This window comes from Ambystoma mexicanum, chromosome 6p (genome assembly GCF_040938575.1).
Source record: "Ambystoma mexicanum isolate Mex_15411 chromosome 6p, UKY_AmexF1_1, whole genome shotgun sequence".
Classification (NCBI taxonomy): Eukaryota; Metazoa; Chordata; class Amphibia; order Caudata; family Ambystomatidae; genus Ambystoma; species Ambystoma mexicanum.
Genome location: NC_090935.1, coordinates 251,408,169 through 251,423,061, shown reverse-complemented (window position 1 = coordinate 251,423,061; position 14,893 = coordinate 251,408,169). Strand labels below are relative to the sequence as shown.

The following is a 14,893-nucleotide window of genomic DNA, read 5'->3' as shown; positions in this document are numbered from 1 at the left end:
GACTGGGAAATCCTAACAAAGGCTTCAAAAGCATGAGGCTCTAACACAAGCTTCCACAGCTGGGCATCCTATCATAGACATCTGGGCTAAGAGATAGACATAAGCTTCTAGACTGGGAAATCCTAACACATGCTTCTACAACATGAGGCTCTAACACAAGCTTCTGCAGCAAGGCATCTTACCACAGACCTCATGACTAAGAGACTGACAAACTTCTAGACGGGGAGAAACTAGCGAAGGCCTCTAGAGCATCAGGCTCTAAAACATGCATACACAGCAGGGCATTCTACCACATACTTCGGGACTGAGAAACTGACATCAGCTTCTAGACTGGGAGATCCTAGCAAACGCTTCTAGAGCATGAGGCTCTAACACAAGATTCGACAGCAGGGCATCCGACCACGTACGTCTGGTCTAAGAGCCTGACATATGTTTCAAGACCAGGAGATCGTAGCACACGCTTCTAGAGCATCAGGCTGTAACACACATTTCTGCAGAAGAGCATCCTACCACATACTTCTGGATAAGAGACTGACATAAGCTTCTAGGCTGGTAAATCCATACAAATGCTTCTAGAGCATGATGCTATAACACAAGCTTCCACAGCAGGGCATCCTACCATGGGCTTCTGAAATAAAAGACCCTGACATAAGCTTCTAAAATGGGAGATCCCAACAACCACTTCCAGAGTAGGAGATCCTAACAAGGTCTTCTCGACAAAGATCCTGCCAAACATTTTTAGACCAGAAAACCCTAGTACAAGCTTCTAGGCCAGGAGACCATAACATGCACTTCTAGAGCAGTAGGCTCTAACACAAGCTTCTGCAGCAAGTTATACTACCACAAACTTCTCGACTAAGAACTCTGACATAAGCTTCTAGGACGGGAGGTAGTATGGAGAACCTAGATAAGGTTTCTAGAGTAGGATACCCTATCACAAGATTCTAGACTGGTAGATCCTAGCACAAGCTCCTAGACAAAGAGATCCTAGCAATACCATCTTGACAAGCAAACTCTGACACAAGCTTCTGGGCCAGGAGATCTTAAGTAACACTTGCATAAGCACCTCAACCAAGGGGCTGTGTTCCCCAACACAAGGATCTAGACCAGGACACCCTAACGGAAGTTTTTAGGCCATGAACTTGAGCTCCCAGACTTAGAGAAAATAACACAAATTTGCAAAGCCCAACACTGGGTTCTAGGCTTAGGGCGGTGAAAATATCCCAGACATGGTGATGATTGCACAAGCTCCAAGATCTGGAAACCCTAGTACAAGTTTCAATGTTTGAGACGGAAATGCAGATTTAAAGACCTAGGGACACGACCAAATGCTCCAGGACCAGGAGATGGTAACACAAGCTCCTAAACCTGGAAAAGGTCAAACAGTGTTCCAGACTCAGAGCCGAAACCCAATCTCGTAGATATATAACCCTCGAGCAGACCCTAAAGCAAGCTTCAAACATGCCTTGCTTTAAGCACACTTCTGCACCAGGAAGTCTAACACAATGTCCCAGAGAAACCCTTTCCTTGGCACATCCTTCAAAGTAATTTCAGAGTTATTGGGCAGACCAGTGTAGTGTGCACTTGTATCATGTGTTGTATGTAGGGTGACCAGATTTTCAAAAATTAAAAACCGGCACATCCCACTGACATAGAAATAGGACTACAGCTTCAGCGGTGAAACTAGAATAACTTCTATGTGGGTGGCCTGTTCCATGTCATGTTGCAGCACCCAGGGTCCCAATGCTATTTTAAGTTTATAAAAACCATCCCGTAATTGGTGATCGGGTGGATACCATCCCGGTTTTTGGCAAATTGGTGGAAAAATAATGATATCCGGCCAAAAACGTGGATGGTATTCACTCGATCCCCAAATCCCGGGACAGGGTTTTTAAATTGAAAAAAGTCTCTGGATCCTAGGCGGAGGCGCAAATACCCGGATAGTCCCGGCAAAACCAGGATGTCTGGTCACCCTAGTTGTGTGGTAGGCGGCAGCGTCCTGCAGGAGGCGGTTGTCTGAATCGGAACAGGTGAGTGTTTCTCAGCTTTTTTATATTCCTTGCTCCCAGGTAAACCCAAAGGCAGTGAAGATGAATAACAAACCCCCTCAGTTAAAGAGCAGTCACATGAAACGCAATCCCGGTGCACGAAGAGTGCCCTGGCCTACATTAAGAGGCAGAGAGAGCGCGCTAATCATTCGCCTCTGTTTTTCTTTTTTAGAGAGTATCGGATCTGGAAAAGGAGAACGCTCTTTTGAAAGATGAGAAAGAGGAGCTTAACAGCAGAATCCTCTGTCGCTCTGAAGGTGAGTTAAAGATTTATGGCTAGCAAACGTGCGCTTGGATGCCTGCTTTTTCAATGTCCCTACTCTTTTGTCAACAAAGTGTTTGCTGCTAATGCTTCGGCGATCCTTTTACAAACCGCAGCTTTCCCTGCTGGGCTCCGAGGCTCGCACTGCGCGGAGATTTGCTGTCGGAGGGATTAGGGTCCAGACAAAGCGCCTGGGGTTGCCTTCCCACTCCACCCCGGCGTCGGAATGTGCCGAGGCTATGGGGATAGCTCAGCGTGTATTTCAGAGGTTTCCGCGTGTAATTGCCATTGCAACACCAGAATATAATATACATAAAAAGCCAAAGAAGTGCCACGTACACCTTGACACAATTAATATTTGACATTCATATATTACATTGTATCAAATAATCAAAGAAAGCAGATATGTAAAATCAAGTTCCCGAAATCTGATCTCTGTGTTCTCTGCGATTGAGATATTTTTGATTCAAATTCCTAAATAATCTGTACAATATAAATGATAAATAACTGCTTATGCAATCCTGTCAGTTATTGTCAGCACCCTGCCTTATGTGCTGATACCCTATCCCATAATATGCAGGCCCCTCTTGTGTGCTCTCACCATCATGTGCCCCGTGATGTCATTTGGGGTTTGCAGAGGTAGCAGCTGCTACTGCTGCCCCCCACCCCACCCCATCTGCTACCCCTAGGCCTGCCCTTGCTACCCGTGGGCCACTGGACAAAGAGGCAGTGCCTAGAGCCGATATCCAGTGTTGCACTTGAAAAAGGCAGTGGTAAATGCAGCTAAATATGCCACACCTTTATTCACATGGAAACTAGATCTCGTTAGCTGGAGAAATAATAGGGATGCAGCAAAAACCATGAAGCCGCCATCACTAACAGGATGGCGGTCCTTTAGTGAAGAATGTCTGAATGGTTGGGTTCAGAGGTGGGGCTGTCTGTGTAGCTCATACCCACTGCTTCAGCAACAGGAAAGGTACAGGGGATAGGTCTAGATAGCTGGGAACGGGGAAGAGCAGCCTGCAGTACTCGGTGACAACACAGCATGAGCCCAAATCTCTTCAGTGTTTCTCATTGTCTGCTTTGCACGTCCAGTGAGCCACTGGGCCTGGGTTGAGAGGGGTGTCCCCCAGTGGCTTCTGCTGCCAATCCTGCCTGGGCACTGTGTGACCTGGCCCAGATCTGCCAGACCAGCATCACAGGCACACTGTAGACCGACGCAAGGTGAGATAATTAATGTACATGAAGTTGCCCTGCACCTTTGAAGTAAATCATCTGTTGCTTCCTCAAGCAAAAAGAAATAAAATATATAAATTTGGAAGGATAACTCAGGGACAACGCACTTGCTTTGGGAATAAGAGGATACAGTGCAACACGGGTTCAGTTCATGTTCCAGTGCTTAGACGCTGGAAGAGGCTGGCATTAAGCAAGATATAAAGGACCAAAGAAAATAGTAAAATGGGCCTTTTCCAGGGATCCTTCTGTTTACATTTTAAAAAAGAAAGTGCAATTTCTGTGACTTGGAACGCAACCTTCTTCTCTATCTCCCATCTAACAAAACACAATGTGGTTTACTTACCAAATAAGCAAAACAAAAAGGTGATGGCTGGAGGTTTTCAAATCATTCATAACCACTGGCGCCGCTCTGGGCAACCCTCCAGACCATCATATGTCAGTCTGCCAAGCAACTACAGAAAGTCCCACCCCAAAAGTGGCAGTCCAGCCCGAACTGCTTGGTCACATCCCTTCTGCACGAGACCACAATCATCCACAGACATGTTCAAGCCTCATTGGGTGTCATGAGTGAGGAGTAATCTAAGTCTCTAGAACCAGCAGGCTTTTCTAGGGGTCATATCGTGGAGCTGCTGCTTACATTTTAAAAAACAAAACCTCCAGTTACTGTGACCTGCAACACATCCTCCAACACGTCCCCTCTGTCTCCCATCTAACAAAAATAAATGTGGGTTACTTACCAAATAAGCAAAACAATAAGGTGATAACTGGATGGTTTCAAATCATTCATAACCACTGGCCCAGCTCTAGGCAACCCTCCAGACCACCGTATGTCAGTCTGCCAAGCCACTACAGGAGGGGAAATACCATATGCAAATGTGGCTTGGTACCACCCCAAAAGCGCCAGTCCAGCCCAAACAACTAGGTCACATCCCTTCTGCACGAGACCAGAAGCATCCCCAGACATGTTTCAGCCTTTTTGGGCATCATCAGTGAGGAGTAGCCTAGGTCTGTAGGACCAGCAGGCTTTCTAGGGGTGATGACGTGCAGATGCTGCTGCTATTTACATTTTAAAATAAAAAAAACATGTAATTACTGTGACTTGCAAGACATCCTTCCCCTCTATCCCCCATCTAACAAAACAAACTGTGGGTTACTTACCACAAAAGCAAAACAGAAAGGTGAGGGCTGCAAGGTTTCAAATCATTCATAATCACTGTCACAGCTGCGGGCAACCCTCCAGGACCATCCTTTTTGTGGTTGGACTTTTGTTGGTCAGTTGCTGTTTCCAGTCTGTGGCCAGACACTTGGCAAACACTGGATGTCTGCACTTTGGGGTTTATGCCTCTTCGAGATGCTCTTGTCTGTTTACAGTTTAGCCCGAATGATGTACAATAGTCCAGGTTGTTGTGTTGGACGTCTGTTTACATTCACAGTAATATGGTTACATGGGCCTATACACACTGATATTAACGATACATGTGGTGATCCATTCTTGTATGAAATGCACATCATATTACAGTGAAATAGAAACCATATATTTCTTAGTGTACTGAGGAACAATGTTATGTGATACCACTTCCTGTTTTGTCAAGTAGTGAATGGCTGTGTGCCATCACTTCCTGTACTGTCATTTGGGGGCAGGATTAAATTACATCACTTCCTGTGATGTCGTGTGATGTCACTTCTGCTACCCCTGGCATTTTGGTGAAATGACATCCCTGGAAGTGCCCCCATTACTTTTCTATTTATCTTTTTGGCCACAATCAAATATCGATAGTGAAGTTGGTGCATATGATCCATCAGCTACTATGAGACATTAAACAGTGGCCTCTGCAAGGTTTCTAATTTCTCATGCATTACGCATAAGCTTCAATATCTCAATGTGAAGCGTCAAAAGCCGTGGGATCAAAAATAATAGAAGACCTGTAATCAATAAGATTTATTCCATTGCATTCACATTGTCGCTGGCTCCAGGGACGTGGTGTATGCAACGGCGTGGAATGCAGGGTAGCAGAGCTTAGGTCTAGACTGCTAGGAACTGTAGTTGAGGACATGTTCTCATGTGGCAAGTCTTATGGTGGTCTCTAAGTACGAGATCAGTGCTTTTGTGTGACTTGTTCTTTATAAGATGAATGGAACTATGGTCTGGGAGGAAGGAGTGGTGTTGAATGACGTGAGGTCTGGAAAATCATTGACAATAGGTTATTCCATAATGACACATCATGCATAACCCTCTAACGAAACCACTGCCTCTGACATGTTTTCAGTTGTTTCAACAATTAATACCTCAACACGTTCCTAGCATTGAGTTAATGTCTCGGGAGGATAGCTCAGTGGCAACGTGATCACCTTGGAAGCAAGACAACACGGAGCAACACAGGTTCGATCCCCGGCTCCACGCTTAGAAACCTCTGGGTATTAAGCGCGTTATAAATAACCTATCATATCATATCATGATGAGACTGAACTCCTTAAAGCAATCTGGTGAAAGGCGAGGAAGCCACATGAAAAGAAGCCAGCAGCCCTAAACAAGCAATTATTCGAGACAGTCTAAATGTTCAAAGTATATGAAGGCACAAGAAGCCTGTCTGCATCTTTATCATATTCGAATCTGAAAATCAACCAAAGAATGAATTTTTCCACATGCAAGAGTCATTGATGTCATCAACACTCAGTCTATCTGATACTCACTGGACAGGGCCCATGGTGGCATATGTTGGCTGGATTTTCCATGGACATCATTTCTGCAGAACATTACCCCTCCTATCCTGTCTCCATTCCCTCCTCCACCCCTACATGATGCCCAGCGTCCTCATTGCCCCGGACATTTCTCCGACCCTCGTCCTTACCTCTCTTTCTCTCATTTGTTTCTAATTCCTCTGCTTATACATAAAATAGACCTGTTCCCAGATCAAAGCATCAGTGAGAACATTCATCCTTCCATTGGGAACATCATGTGCTACCTGGAGCTTATCGTCTCTATAGATTCTATTGAGACTGGTATCTTCCCACGCAAGACACCAAAGGAGGACAGTTGTTCTGCCGAGTGAGTAGGTATTGCATCTTGAAATGGCTCTACTCCAGTAATCAAGCCCATGATGTCACTGCACCCTCACCAGGACTCTGCGCTTATGCTTGCTACTGCAAACATCACTCCAAGATCAAGTTCTGTTGTCTGTTATAAGAAACTTGTAGTATCAAGCTTCATCGGGTAAGTCACACTTTAAGACAAGTGGTTAGCAGGCGAGCCGCGTTGTAGCTTCTACTCAGGTCTAGCTCCCATCCTGAAGTCCTGTCTAACGGTCAAATCTGGAACATCCAGTCACACATTAAGATAAGTGGTTAGCAGGCGAGCCGCGTTGTAGCTTCTACTCAGGTCTAGCTCCCATCCTGAAGTCCTGTCTAACGGTCAAATCTGGAACATCCAGTCACACTTTAAGACAAGTGGTTAGCAGGCGAGTCACGTTGTAGCTTCTACTCAGGTCTAGCTCCCATCCTGAAGTCCTGTCTAACGGTCAAACCTGGAACATCCAGGTTCCCCAGGTTCCATGGCTCACAGGAAATTCCATTAGTTACTACACATGTGCTTTGCATACTACACACCTCCCTTTCCTACAAACACAAAAGAGAAAGTATGGATTCTCTCAGACTACTAACACGGCCTGCACATGCATAGACACAGACCTTGCATCCAAATTATAACTTCATCTTGCACCAGCAGACCCGAGACACATAGCAACACACTCAACCAACGATAAAATAACCAGTCATCTTCTATCCGAGCCTGCCACACCATGGACCATGATCCTGCCACGCTCAAGTACAGGCCTGCCCTACATGGAGCAAACCAATGAACCTTCACACCCATTGAACATATACTTGTTCTCCTTTTATCTGGAGCCTCCACCTCCAAATCATGAAACTGCCACTCTCAAACACAAAAATGCACGCTCGAGCCTGCCATCTTGACCTAGACCATACTGACAAACCAAAGGACCAGCCACCTGGACATGTGGAGATGGAATTTCGTTTCTTGCACACACAATGCAACCTTGTACCCGGCAACACTACGTCTCCATATAGAACAGATAAAAGAAACAAAATGATAGGAAAGTCACTTACAAGACAAAGATCACATAAAACAGGCATGCATACGGAGAAGTAGCCCGTACAAAACACACACACAATGGGGGAATTAAACATTTCCCATGTAAGTGTGTAAGTTAGGAAAAAAACAATTCTCATATTATGCACTTTTTTTCTTAATGTGTTAACTGTATTGCACTCTTGATGTGCATGACCACCTGCACTTATGGCACTCATTGCTTCAGCAACACACCTCAGCACCTCAGCACCTTTAGTGCCAGAAATAAACCTTCCACGCGTCCGCACCTTTAGGGCCAGAAGTTAACTATACACACTAGATTACACCAATAGCGCCAATTTACTAGCACCTCAATTACTTGAAGCATGACTAGGTTTCATCTTGTCGCGCTTCCACATAATTAGTGTCAGGAGTCTTCTGTAAGCATCATGTTTGATTGCCATCATGGGGGTTACAATCAGCACTTTCATCTGTTAACATCAACAGCCTGTTGCATTTCAACCAGCAAACACCAGTCAGTTCACCAATCAACCAGCTTACTTACACCCCAGCTCATTTCAACCCAATATACAACATCACACTCACCCCTTGCACATGTGCCAAGAAGTGGACATTTCTAATATTCCCACAATCTGTAGTGGTGATCAGTCTGTCAATAAGATGTTAAAATGGAATATAGGACACTTAAAAGAAATTACATTAATAACAATTACACATGTGAAACAAATATATTGGTCTACATTTCTAAATCACACTAAGTACATGACTGTCACCCTTAAAGTATGTAAAATCAAGCTTTTCATCTCTAAACCATATTAATATAACTTATGTATCCACTAAACTACCTTCTGTTTGCAATGGACCTTCATCAAGTGTGAACAATACTTTTACATTTATGTTTACACTCAAAATTGCCTATTTAAAACATTTCAGGAACATATCACACCTCTGCTGATAATTACCCACTATGATCGAGGTGTCAATTTGTTTGTTTCACTTACTGTTACTTATCAACCTACATATGGATGTACATTGTAAAAATGATATTGGTCAAAACTCTTCCATTTCTAATTTGTATGTGTCTAATGAACTGGTGCCACCAGCCCTTTAATATGAGGTAGCAATACCCTAGAGATGGATGGTGGATGCAGAAATTATTCAAACATCAATAATTTAAAAAACTCAGGTAGTTGGCAAAGGATAACTGATTTACTATCAATTATCTAAAAAAGGAGTACAATGGACATCAACGGACGTCCCTCATCACGATCTCAATGCATTTAGAAAAAAAGCTTCTTTTTATAACAAATAAATCGTCATAGGTGACGTTAACCCACGTACTACTAACGTCATCCTAGGTGGCAAACTACAAAAACCTAGTGGCAAGTGTGATAGGGTCTAAGAGGATCATCGAAGTATACAATCCATACTCGTCTAGGGCAGTGGAATAATGTGATTTGTTTGTTAACATCAGGTGGGGCAACTAAGCTCTTCCCTTAAAGATGTCACTATGAACGTCACTAAATATACAATGTCCCATTGGCTAAACACCTATAGGATCCTTAATCATGCAGGCCCCTATCATTGGTTGGCTTCTAACCTCCGTCAGTACCTTCCCCACCTTTGTATAGCAGTATGCAGGCTGAGCGCACAGGTGCTGGTGAGCTCGTCTTAACCATAGCTTCCCACCAATTAACATATCCATCCATCATCACCTCAGTGGTCTGCTGTCAATTAGGACTTTGAACTTATCCTTGGGAGTGTTCCTTGCTCTGGAGAATTCAGGGGAGTGAAGGCACGCTCTGCCCTCATGCGTAGGTGTGACCATCATGCTCGTCCAACTTCTCCCCACGTGACTGAAGACCACGAAATCGAGTTTCTAGTGTATTAAAATACTATTTTCTAATAGACCTCTGACGTCTTCTTTTTTTTTTCCATGCTTCCTGAACAGGAGCGTCATTCTTTCACACGATTTGTATCCAATGTCAGCTCACCCCACTCTGATATGGCCTTGGCTTCTTGGCTCATCCAGCCTCGCCTTCCTGAGATTCGCCTGTAATTCACTTGTTTTCTAACTGTGACATACTGAAAAAAGAGGCCTTTCTTCTATTGCTAAGCTCTGCTATCGTACGTAGTGGAAACATCCATTCTTTACTGACTCCAATATATGTGTATATGTTGGTGCATGCTAGCCTCAAGAATACTTCGTCTGATTGTGTTTCTTTGCCTATTTACACGTGTAAAACAGCTTGATAACTATCTTGTAGCATAAGCTTCTTCATCTTGATCCCAAAATGATACATATCTTTGATACCTTCTTGATGCTTTTATAGAATGTCTGCATTCTCTAGTTGTCTGCATCTCTTCTATGTACGTCAGCTCTGCTTTGTATGACGTCACCATTCTTCTTTGTCATTCAATCGTCCTGTTTATTCTGGAATTTCATTCACACGGCAATTGTATTGTCTCGTAAGCAGGTATGGTTTTCTGAATGGGAACCTTGCTACCCAGATTCCCCTAGGTATCGGTATCTTCACTGGTACTGCACGTGTCTCACACTCTGGCATCCAACATATAGGTCCTGTGGGCGAGGTGATTTAGGTGGGGGTGCTTAGCTTCTTCTCTACACTAATTTACAATGGTAGAAACTCATATTTCTAAACATCCTTGGCTGCATCGCAATTCAAACCCTGCTCCCTATAAAAAGAATGTGGATGTAAAGTAAGATCAACATGTTTTAACTTCAACATCACTTATCATCGCATCATAAAATTCTTATTTATTAACTGTGTATTGTAGAATCTGTTTAAACTATTAACATCACACAGCAAAATACTATTCCTTAACTCCCTTTTAAAACAGCATCTCCACCTGCTGCACTAAAGGAGAAATGTAAGACTGTCTTACCATGCCGGAACTTGCTGCATCATGGATAACAAAAGCAGTAAATCCCTTTTGTTTCCCATGTGCCACCTATCCGGACGCACGGCGATCTAATCAGCATCCGATTTTGTCCAATGCTCAATTAACTTTCCAGTCACTCACAAATATAACCTGCAAAAAGGAAGCACACGGCACATTAATGCTCAATTAACTTTGCAGCCACTTGCAAACCCATCCATCGGCTTTTCATCCAACTGACCGATCTCCCTGCAAAGCCAGTAATCTCCATCAGGATGCTCAACTTGAACTTTCAGTCAAAGCAAAAGGACAGACTCCAGTGAAGAATCACACCCAGCCTTAACAGTACCTCCTCTGTGGTTTGTTCGGCACTCTGTTGCAGTGTGTTCACATCGTTATTTAATCAGATGAAGAATGCCTCTTCTCCTCATGCATAGCGCACCTTGACATCGCTTCCCGGAATTCTCTGCTCTCTGTTCACATATGTGGGCATGTATGCATTGTGACGAATCTAGCAATGTCGTTATTGGTTCTCTGGAGGGAAGCTTCTTTTGCTTGGCCAGTGAAAGGCAGAACCTACCTGCTATTCACCATGGCGGTGGCTATCTGCAGGAGGACCACGTAGGGGAAAACTCCAGGGAGTTAAGAGTATATTAGATTTGAATCACCCTTCAGGGGTAAATCCTAGTAACACCCAAGGACTTGTACCGCACTCCTGTATGGGTTATTGTAATGTTAATGCTGAACTCTGGGCCTTTCTGACCAACAACATTATGCACCTCCCCCCCTTTACTAGTACTGAGACAAGGAATAGGGATAGAGTAATGAGGATGACAAAACACGGCAAACCAACGCCACATTCTAGTCGTTGGAAGCTACTAAGTAAGACCAGGACATTTCAAATGCACAAAGCTGAGCAACCATTTAGAGAGAGAGAGACAGAGTCTGCCACTGCATTCGACTCATTCTGATGCTGGTTGGGACACCGTAGGTGAGTGGAGTGCGGAACGCTGCTCAGAAGCTGACAGTCACGGCATGCAGCGAAGAGCAGTCGGGAGAAGCTTGCCATGTCCCTGTCACAGACAGCCGGAGCTGTCAGAAAACAGTGGGAGACCAAGTGGTAAAGAAGAAGCTCACGGAAGGCATTGCCGGTAAGCAGGTGTGGACGTAGAAGCGCAACGAACACCGAAGAAACCGAGAAACACTGGCAAGCCCAGGGAAAGGACATGGGTTACCAGGGCACTTCAGGGCGAATACCGCGTGCCAGCCTTAATGTGAGAGAGTCCAAACAGAGAAGGCAACATAACTAATATAGAGATGAACATTGCGAAAAGCTTAAAATAAGACAATATCATTGCTACAGGTACAAGCATTGCGAAACGCTAAAGTGAAGGCAAGAGAATTGAGACGAACATTGCAAAGAGCCTAAGAGAAGGCAATAGAATTGAGATACAAATGCAAAGATTGTGAAAAGCCTAATGAAGGCAACAGAACTGATACAACCATTGGGAAAAGCCTAAATGAAGGCAGTAGACGTCATACAGAACTGAACCTTGTTGAAAACTTAAATAAAGACAGTACAATTGATGCACAGCTTGTGGCAAAAGGGTCAGTGACCCAATACTGAAAAGGTATTGTTTTTTCGATACAACAGAGAGTGAAGAGAAAGCAAAGAAGCCCTGGGAGGATAGTGAACCAGGCAAACAGTGAGTCTGGGACTCAAACCCAAATTAAAAAGTTGTGTCACGCTGGCAGGAGAGTACACCAGGGGTGGAAGGAGAAGTGAGAGGAAATAAAAGGGGTTAAGAACCCCACCTTGAAAGTATACAATGGTAATCAAAGGGAAGACCCATACCCCTTTTTGTGAGGATAAACTACAGTACCCTGGCAGGAGAGTATACCAGGGAGAGGACACAGATCAAAGCAAGAAACTATACCTGTCAACGCAGAAAGGGAAGAGTCTAACCGCTTGGAGGAAAATGAGAAACAAGAGAAGAAACAAAACAGTGAAACCCTGTCGGGAAAGTAAATCAGGGGTAAGAAGATAGGTGAATAAAGCTGAAGTTGTGGGATAGTGACACAAGGAGAAATCATACCCTTTGGAAGTGGAGCAAGAGCCGCAAAGAGAGAGAAAGTAAATACCTCAAAGACCTGTGACATTGAAAGGAAACTAAGGGAGGAGAAGGAAACCCCTGTTCATTCTGAGTAACAAGTACACCATCAAATCATGAAGACAGAAGGGATTCAAGGGTGGAATTGAGCCCCCTGCCCTTTTAAACTGTGAGATAATAAAGTGGATAAGAAGGAGCATTCAGGGAGAGAGTTACCTCCTTGGGAAACATTGGAACATTATTATGGACTTTGCTGGAAGTGCCGGACGGATTGTGAGAAATCAGAAGAAACATAGAGGAAAGGAGGATACCTTTCCTGGTGGAACATTATTCCTTTTTTTGTGCACCTTAGAACTTTATCTTTGGAACTTCAAGAATAAGCTATGAGTTTATAGCTCAGAGAAAACCCAATTTTCACCTTGTATTTAGTTTAGCATGTAAGGGTCAGGTTAGGGTTTTGGGCACAGGATAGTTTTGTTGAGGTAGGGAAACCCCTCATAGACCTAGGGACAGGTCCGATTTCCCCAACCCCTCTTGTTATTTTGACAATAAAAGTACGATTTCAAACTCAAAACCTGATAGTGTGCCCGACTCTTACTCTTGATCCCTTACAACATGCATCGGACGTCCCTTCCTCTAACATGAGGAAATGCATCATGGGCCGGCATGGGATCCCTCACATCAGGCATTCCAGAAGTCCTATGCTCACCAGACCTTCAAGTCGATTTTGTGACATCATCATTGTTGAGTGGGCCATGGAGCCGGACAAAACTCTCTGCTCACCAATGGCTACAACAAACTCCATGTCTCTTAATCCGGAGCTCCAGCGGTCCTTCACGCTGTCCTTTGACAGCCGGTCCTGAAATTCATGACCAATTTACTCCTTGCCTTCAACTCGGGCCTGCACACTATCCAGACTCATACACAGCCCCTGAAAGTGACTACAAGTCCCAAGAAGCATTATCACTGCAAGTGAAACGGTGCTCCAAAGGTGCACAGGTCCAAGCACATATCACGGTGCTGGTGCCCAAAACTCTCCACAAGCTCATGGCTGTACGCTGTTCCTTGCCAGCAGTTGGAACATCTGTCCTTGGGTTCAATGACCCCCCGTGGGTCCGCACTCATTCTGTGGGCCATGGTCACCAGCAACAGCCTCATATAATTTGATTTTAATTTATTTATTGAACATGTGTAGGGTGCCTATACAGCCAAAAGTGTTCCAGGTGCCACAAGACAAAAAGACTGGGGTGAGGGCGAGGTCAGGGGAGGAAACAACAATAACGGTAGTTCCAGGCCTTGTGACATACGGATCGTGCAAGTGCAGTAACAAGAAGTGAGGGGGTAGCGGGCAGATAAGGGGAATGGATGGGATAGAGAAAAGAGGGGGAAGTGCAGCAGGGGGGCCCCAGGGTCCGGGCAAGTGCCAAGGGGCTGCCTAGGAGGGCAAGTGCCAAGGGAAACCAGATGTGGGGGTCAACTAATGCGAGGAATGGGGGTGGAGCAGACTCTGTATGCTAGTCAGGGAAGGGTGCCTGAGGGCAAGTGCTGGTAAGGGGTGAAGGGAAGACTGGTTGAAGGAGGGCTTGGCCACAGTAAGACTCCTAGGGGACACAGGCAACCAGTTGCAAATGTCAGGTGAAGATTAGAACGGGAGGGGGCGAAGGAAGGATGAGGAGAAAAGGAAGGTCTTGAGAAGCTTCCGGAATTTAAGGAGATCCAGCTCAAGATAGAGAGGGACAGGGAGGCCGTTCCAGAGGGAGGCTCCTGCCAACAAAAGAGATATAACCCCCACCCTCTGCTCATAAAAACGTCTGATCGGCAGAGAGTTGGAGCTAGAGGACCGAAGGACTCTAGCAGGGAGGTGTTTAGGGAGAGAAAGTTGGATGTAGCAGGGTCCCAGTCTCCAGAAGGCCTTGTGGACCTTTGATCCTTCCAACCACTGGGAGCCAGTGGAGAGTTTTTAGGGCTGGAGAGATGCAGTTCCTGGGCTTGAGGCCAAGGATAAGTCAAATCATCAGGAGTACCAAGACTTCATTGTCAGCGGTCCGTTCAGACTGGAGAGAGAGACTAGACAAGGGTGCCCTCTTTCACTGCTACTGTTTGTTATTGCGATTGAACCTCTGGCAGCGGTAATTAGGAAAGACCCGGATATATGTGGAGTGTCGTGTTGGGGGTTGCAACAGAAACTATGGCTGTTTGCAGATGATGTCCTATTGGTTCTTCGGGACCT

General features: G+C 44.9%; 1 protein-coding gene across 4 annotated transcripts in view; it reads left to right on the top strand.

The window, feature by feature from the left end:
• The window catches only part of MYO5B (myosin VB), a 1,432,615-nt gene that overhangs the window by 1,168,182 nt on the left and 249,540 nt on the right, over positions 1-14,893 (top strand). For all 4 annotated transcript variants that reach the window (XM_069626964.1, XM_069626962.1, XM_069626965.1 and 1 more), the window contains exon 23: positions 2,221-2,305. In XM_069626964.1, coding sequence (XP_069483065.1) covers positions 2,221-2,305 — 85 coding nt within the window. The remainder of the gene's footprint in view (positions 1-2,220; positions 2,306-14,893) is intronic.